The 7,442-nt window shown below is 41.6% G+C and overlaps 1 protein-coding gene across 2 annotated transcripts; it reads right to left on the reverse strand.

Moving 5' to 3' along the window:
- Nucleotides 1-210: 210 nt before the first annotated feature.
- On the reverse strand, nucleotides 211-5,822 carry TMEM100 (transmembrane protein 100). Of its 2 annotated transcripts, XM_039241159.1 has the most exons (3): nucleotides 5,764-5,822; nucleotides 2,902-3,045; nucleotides 211-1,447 (listed from the first exon to the last, which is right to left on the reverse strand). In XM_039241159.1, exon 3 carries the CDS (start codon nucleotides 1,379-1,381, stop codon nucleotides 977-979), a length of 405 nt encoding a protein of 134 aa, XP_039097090.1. In that variant the 5' UTR covers nucleotides 1,382-1,447; nucleotides 2,902-3,045; nucleotides 5,764-5,822; the 3' UTR covers nucleotides 211-976. The 2 variants fall into 2 exon arrangements, with proteins under 2 accessions (XP_039097090.1, XP_039097091.1); XM_039241160.1 differs by lacking the exon at nucleotides 5,764-5,822 and having other exon boundaries at nucleotides 211-1,493; nucleotides 2,902-3,133.
- Nucleotides 5,823-7,442: the final 1,620 nt, after the last annotated feature.

The following is a 7,442-nucleotide window of genomic DNA, read 5'->3' on the forward strand; positions in this document are numbered from 1 at the left end:
AAATGATACAATAAAAAATAAAAATCTTCTAGATAAGTTAGGGAGAGGCAACACGCCCATTTGAGAGAAATAAATTTGAGACATTGTGAATGAGGAAGAGAAGATGGGCAATTTGAAATAAGAAAACTACAATAAAATAAATAAAAATAAAAATAACTACAATAGGAACAACCATTTAAGAAGTTTCAGCAGCAATAAGTATTTATTATTTTGAATGAAATGTACATTAAACTTTATATAAAAATCATCAAAAGTGCTAGGTTGGATTATTTTAATATTAATTTAACCCTCCCCCATGTCATTTAGTAGCTACACCTTTTACCTTTCTGTTTTAATTTCTGACTCATCATTAATCATCTAAAACTGTACAATGTTAAAACATAAAAAATATTAGTTTATTCTTTAAGAAAAAGTACCACCAGTGATGAGTTATTGAAAGCAAAAAAAAAAAAAAATAGATGCCAGAGAACTTATTAAAAAAATTATCACAGAATTTCATAGAAGTATGCAGAGTCCAAAGGGATTTAGACTCTCAGCAGTACATTTTTATGATACAACTTCTCAAAAGTGTGGTGTGTGTGTTTTTGTTTTTGTTTTTGAGGCAGGTCGCTGGTGTGCCAGAACTGTTTGATTATTTTCTCATCTTTCCTTGGCTCCTTTCCAAGGTGAGCTGAGTGTTGTCTAATGCCATGCACCTCCCATGACCCTCAAATGTTTAATGTAGAGAAAAAGCTGAGTTTTCAGTCTTAGAAATAGCCCTTAGAGTTAAGTTTGTCATTAACAAGTCATTAACAAGACACAAGTAGGTTCCTCACAAAACAGAACCCCCTCTACCCTCCGAGCCTCAATTCACCCCAATTCTTCCGGTCTATTCCAATGCTCTGTTCATTCTCTCCCATACTAGTTCTGGGTGAACTGGATGACACAGTGAAAAGAAGATTTTCAGGCCACATATCCCATTTGGTCCCATTCAATCCTAAGCAAATAAGCTTCTCTGATTTGCCACAAGAGCCGTCTGACTCTCCCGTCTCTTGGCTTTCTTGCTCCTCTGCCTCACCTTCCAGCACAAGGCACTGGAGGCTAACAAAAAAAGTCCAGATGACAGAAGGACCAGACCCAAGATGGAGATGATGGAGCCATGGGAATTGAAGCTGTAAGCCACTGCAGTGACCACTATCCCAGCGATGAGGACCACCACAGCAAAGGGGACGGTGCAGCGGTAACAGGAGAGCTCCGCACCCCCCGTAGCAGCCGTCAACTGAATCTCACTGACCAAGGGGACCGTGGTGACCACCACTTCTCTGTTGGGGCTCTTCTCCATTGTCACTGGCTTGGAAGACTTTGGGGTTCCCAGGATCTCCTTTATGGGCTCTTCAGTCATTTTTACTAGTGGTGTTTCCTCGCTGGGTTCACAGACTAGACCTGGGGGGTCCCTCCAGGGTGGAAGCTGTGGAGGAGACAGGAGATGTCAGGGAAATGCATCAAAGTGAGTCCTGAAAATAGAAGCAGAGAGCTGGGGAGGCAACTCTGGGCTCTTTTCTAGGAGACACAGATGCATGTGAAAATCAACTTTCATATTGTTTTTTTACCTAATTGTTTGCATTCTCTTTGCAAAAAGCAAGATAAAGTAGATAGCCATAAAAAAGGGGAAGATATAAAAAGCAGGAAGCACTTTACAGTGTTTAATATACCCTGGCGGTCTACAAATGTTCTACAACCCTTTCCGCTTTGTCGATTGCTTCTCATTTCTCTAAACACACGGAAAAGCCTCAATCCTAATCCAAAAGACAGCCCCCTTCATGAGGAGAATACATTATAAACAATACTCCTCACGGTTTGTTCCAAAACTCAGGGCAACTTAGACTCTGCCAGTGTTTCCGGGCATAACATTCATTCTGAACTATCACCCATTTGCTGCCCACCGGATCAGTATGAAGACCAGCAGCCAGTGTATGAAGGGTGTTCTAGGACTGACCATCAGCAGGTCTTTATTGTAACTATTTAACAATGCAACATGTGTTTTGGGACCACGGTGGGGGAGCAGGTCAGCAAAAAATCAGCGGCAAGAAGGCCAGGGCTTGTGATCTGAAATGTGGCAATACCTTCTAATCCATTTGAGAAAGGAAAAGGAGGGGGGAAAAATCCCACAGCTTTGTAGGATATAATTTTGTCCTTTCTTAAAGACAAGATCAACTCTGAGAGTAATAACCTGTCAATTCAAACTTTTCCATTGAACTTAACAAGGAATTTCAAATACTACATGGGGCTGCGACATGTTTTTAAAAATAAGCACGCTAGATTTTCAGGAAAGTTTTATACTTTTTTCGTTTCCCCATGCCCTAGTGTATAAAACTTGTTAGAATGCACCTTTCTGAATATTTTGAACCTGAACACTTTCAGGACAAAATCAGAAATTTCTGATCAAAAGCATGTGGCTGTAATGCTGCTCAGAAGAAATCAGTGAATGCTCTTGTCTGCTGTTCAGACATGTTAAGTCTTCCTTTTTTGTCCCCGAGAAGCGATTGTAACAGAATTACAGTTACTGAGGAAATTTATTAAGGCTATCCCAATGAAATCATTAATACATATTAATAATTAAACATATTAAGCATCCACGGAAGACAAACTTAAGGCCAAATCAAACCTCCCAGGTTCCTATCTGCCCCGGGAGGTCAAACGATCACTCCTCGTGCAATGAAGCTACATCTTAGAACTGCCTATTCACATGTAATTTTTAGTCACCAAATTAATCCCTGCTGTCCAGTGATACCCTACATACTGGTGAGGCCACTAAAACGATATTTGAGATTATGTCTAAAAGAAAAAAAAAAACTTCACTCCAAAGCTGAGGCATAAGCTAACCTGCAAATGAAGAACTGTCCCCAAAGTACAGACACATACCTCAGAGAAAAGCAATCCATTACCCGGCGAGACACCGGACTTGGGAGGAAAGAAACAGCAGCGCTTGAATCTCTTCAGTCAGCTTCTGGGGAAAGAGCCTGTAGTGGCTCGTCTGTCAGTAAAATGACAGGACAGGGATCTCCGCTGGGGAAAAGAAAAGATACAAAAATACTGTGCTGTAGGGCTGGTTTTAGATCCTGGAGTTCTTTCTTTCGCTCTACCTCTGTTCCTAAATGACGCTTGTCTTTCCCTCTCTCTCTTTTTATTTCCTCCCCCTCCGGATTGCCCCTCCCTGTCATTTTTTTTTTCTTCATTCTCTTCCTTGCCAGCAGATTTCGAGTTCTGGCTTCCCCCAACTCTGCTCAGTGACATGATAAGTCAGAATCATTCTAGAGTCCCCAGAGACAGAGCCAGCTTTTACTTTTATTTCTTGTGCAGCATTTACTAAGTAGAGTGCTTTGCATTACTCATTTTTTCCCCAGCCAACCTCCAGATCTTCCTCTCACCCATCAGGCATTTTCATAAGAAAATCCCAGACTCAGCGTTGCAGACCCAGCTGAGGGGACAGAGCTGGAGGGACACTTTAGGGCAGCAGGAACAGCTGTGAAGTCATGGGGCAGCTGAATTCAGCCTGTAAGCCAGCAAAAATCCATGTTTCCTCAGCTTCCCTGGTATTCTTTTTTTATATGTGTGTGGGGCCATCTGAAGCTTAAAATCCCCCTTGTTTGATATTAATTCACTTAGGAATGAAGGTGGGAGATGCAAATATTTATGATTGAGGGGGAATCTAGTCATCTTGATTTAAACATGACCACTTAACCACTTGTGCTAGGAAGTGAGTACTTTTGGCAATGCTGAAATTATCATCACCCTTACCATCACCATCACCGCTGTCATTTATAGATCACCTACTATGGACATGGCACACAGAGCATGCGTGCATTAAGTCTCACCAGTTTATAAATGAGTTTATAAACAGTCTAAATGAGGCCCAGAGGGGTTAAGTAATTTCACAAAGGTAACACAGAAGGAAAAAAAAAACCACGTTGTTTGAACCCCAGTCTCTAATGGGCACATAAATCATGTAGAGAGCTTATTAAAGCTCGAATGTGATTTAGTAGGTCTGTAACAAGCTCCTGGCTGATGCCAGTCTGATGTTCCTTGGCCCACTTTCAGGAGCAAGGTATTTTAAACATTCAAGCTTAGATGGTTTGGCCCACCACACTCTCCAACAATTAAATTAAAGGTCTATATCCTGCCCTTCCCCAAATGGCCTTATAGGTTGTTCCTTTTCCTTTCTTTTTTTTTTTTTTACAGATAAGCTGTTTGAAATTTTAAAGCCCCAGATTGTCTTTTTGAGAGAAAAATGTGATAATACGTGGACATTATTACAAGCTCATCCCTGTACTTCTATAGCTAAAAGTTATCCATCCTCTGTTTTTAAAATCTTTATAGTTTTAAGAACTTCTTTTTAATTAATACAGCAAATTTACAAATGCAAGTCAAATATCCGAAGAGATTTGGTCCCTTCTTTCTCTTGGCTTGTTAGGTTTCTTTAACTGTTGGCACTTGGATGTTCCCAGGCATCATCTCACTTCTATTCTAAGATAGCATCCTGCATCTAGTAAAAATACCTTGATGATTTTGTCATAAAGGGAGAGGGAACAGAAGTCCTTTTCTCTAGAATGGGAGCCAGAGAAAGGGCTTCTTCATCTCAAAAGAAATAAAGTTGAAAAGTCCCCGAGGTCAGTGGAGCCCACGTGCTGAGGATGGTGAGTATCTGGAGGTCCTCATAGCCGCCATCCTTGCATTTTTAAAATGTGAGACTGCAAGAGACAGAGCCATCATCCAGGAGAAAAGCTGTCACTTGGTGATGAAGATAAAGGATGCTTAGAACCAGGGCATTTCATCACTTGTCAACACTGCCTTGGGAAAATGGTGCTAAGAAGGCCACTGGCTACATACATTGGAGGCTCGGGGGACACTCCTTATAAGAGCAGCAACCCCTCCCACCTGCAAACTGGGCTTTGGGTGCGGTCACCTTACCCTGTTGAACATCATATTCCTCTATTACTAAAATCAAAGGTATGGGAATCAAACCTCCACCAGAGAGAAGCCAGAGGCACCCTTTTTCCACAGTGAGCCCTTGGCTGAATCTATAATAAGGGAGAGTAAGTGTATCTGTGTGCTGGGCACATGGGCAAGTCTGTCATTACTTGTAATACCAAGGCGCTCTTCAACCTTTCCAGGCTCCAGGCATCTCATTCTCCCCTAATTCTTCACAGAGAGTGTACATCTGCCTAGATACACAGATGCATGTCTCCAGACTCTTAAGTAGACCATTGATGATATGTATTGATAAATACAAAGACAAAGAAAGCTTTGGGATAAAACAGAAGTTGTATACGACAAATAGGCGCCTATCATTATACCCACGGACACATGCGGTTTTAATTGATTTTTACTTCTCAAATTGAAATTCAGGGAGAATTCCTGGTGATCAATCCCTGATGTCTTTGAATATTTTTACCTTCTTCCATTCTGTGCATATAAGATATTAACACCTCCCCTCCCTGGGAATTCCTTAAAGGACACCTGCCCCCAAATGCAAAATCTCATCCACAATGCAACCAGTCTTCTTTCTGCAAGCCTTTCAGAAGAGAGGAGGGATCTTTCTGGTTCTTTTTTAAAACACATGGCTCTAGGAGATTCCTTTAAAGTTTGGAAAACTTTTTAGAAAACGTCCAGGGTGTGAATTAAATCAGTGCCCCCCCTTCCTAACTCCCCCGCCCCTGCCCCCACTCTGTAGGCATTCAACATTTCTCTCCCAGATCTTACAAAAAGCAAAGCAAGGATTCTTACCTTTCCCAGCCAGAATCGGACTGAGACAGCTGCCAGCTCCAGCCAACAGCAACCCTGAGAGGGGGATGCAAATCACCACACTAGGGACCGTAAACAAAGTACTCAACAAGGCTTAAACACAATTAAGGGACCGGAGAAAAACTGGAGAGAGGAAATCCCTGAAATGCTGCTGCATTTTGTTCAGTTTCCCTCTCCGAGAATGCAATCCGTATTTTAAAAGGGAACCAAGTTCGAAAAGAATGTCCTGCTTTGTTTTACTCTCTTTATAGCCTCATCCAGCCTTTCATTTTCAAGATTTCGAGATTTTCCCTACCCAACACCCCCCCCCCCCTTCTGATACATCTCTGTAACACTGCGTGAACCTACAGAAAAGTACTTTTATCCTTGTTCTATACTTCCAGGCGGGTGTGGGGTTGGAGAGTATGTGGACGTGGGGAATGGGATGTAAACTAATCTCTTTCCTTGTAACATCCAAGTAAAAAGAAGAGTAATTGAAGAGAAGAATCCATGGTGAAAATGACATGTGGTTCCTTGTGTGGACCCTCTCCCTGAAGTCAGATTAGCAGTGTAATCAGGTCTCTCTGTCAGAGGATGGCAAGGCACCACGGAAATGAACATATACTGGAAAATCACATCTCTGAGGAACTGAACTCCTAATCAGCACATAATTTCCAGGCTTCGATATCAGTCTGGTGCTGGGAATTTGAAACCACCCTGCACCATGTAACACTTCCACCAAAAGCATCATAAAAAGCAGAACTTGTTATTCTGAAGAGAATTTCCCCAAATTTGAAAAACCTTATTTTACTTAGAAATCAGATTGGAAACAAAGGTATTTAGGTGCAGGGGATACAGAAGCGGAGGAGAGCAGGGAAGATGGTGAACACCATGACGGGAGATTTTGCCCATTTCCCTTTAATAGAAGCCAAGGTTCAGTCTCTGGGCTAGAAATGGGCCATTTTGATTTTGCCATTGGCTTTCTGTTGTTGAAGACCTGGAAATTTCTCCTTTGGCAGCATACAAACTTTGCATTTTGTGAAGAGCACCCCCATGTGTATTCAATAACTGGCCCATATTTACTTTCAGTTTGCTTTTGCTTGGTGTGGTTGAGTTGGCTAATTTCCAGCAGCTCTGAAGATGCCAGTTCCTTCCGGCTGTCTATCCAATCACTGCATGCCTTTGATCTGGGTCATCACCCAGTCCAGTTGGATTCAGTGAGATTCCGGAAGCTGGCCAGTTTTTCTCTATTCCAATGCTTCTTTTAAGGGTGTGTCTGCATTTATGTTCTGAAATCACGAACATTTTGGAAAGTAATCTGTGCTTGTGTGTTTATTTTGGATAACAGGTCATGTTATTATTGCTTTCCCCACACCACCCTTTTCACCCCCACGCACTTTTCTTTGAGGTCTAGGGTGTTAAATAGAGAGATCTGATAGTACCAAGAGGAACAATGGGTATGCCTTAGATATAAATATATAAATATTTGCTGGTCAGTCCCCAGCTACCAGAAACTCATTAAATCCGTGTGAGTATAGGGAAACATGTCTTCTAGATACACAACCTGGTCACCATTCTCTTATCCTTTTTGTTATATAAACATAAAAAACCAGAGTTACTAAAATCAAATGACACAGTAGGACCTTAGGGAGGGCTGAGTAAATCATCTCTCACTTTGACAA

The sequence above is a fragment of the Hyaena hyaena genome, unplaced genomic scaffold, assembly GCF_003009895.1.
Source record: "Hyaena hyaena isolate Hyena2069 unplaced genomic scaffold, ASM300989v1 scaffold_189, whole genome shotgun sequence".
Taxonomy (NCBI): Eukaryota; Metazoa; Chordata; class Mammalia; order Carnivora; family Hyaenidae; genus Hyaena; species Hyaena hyaena.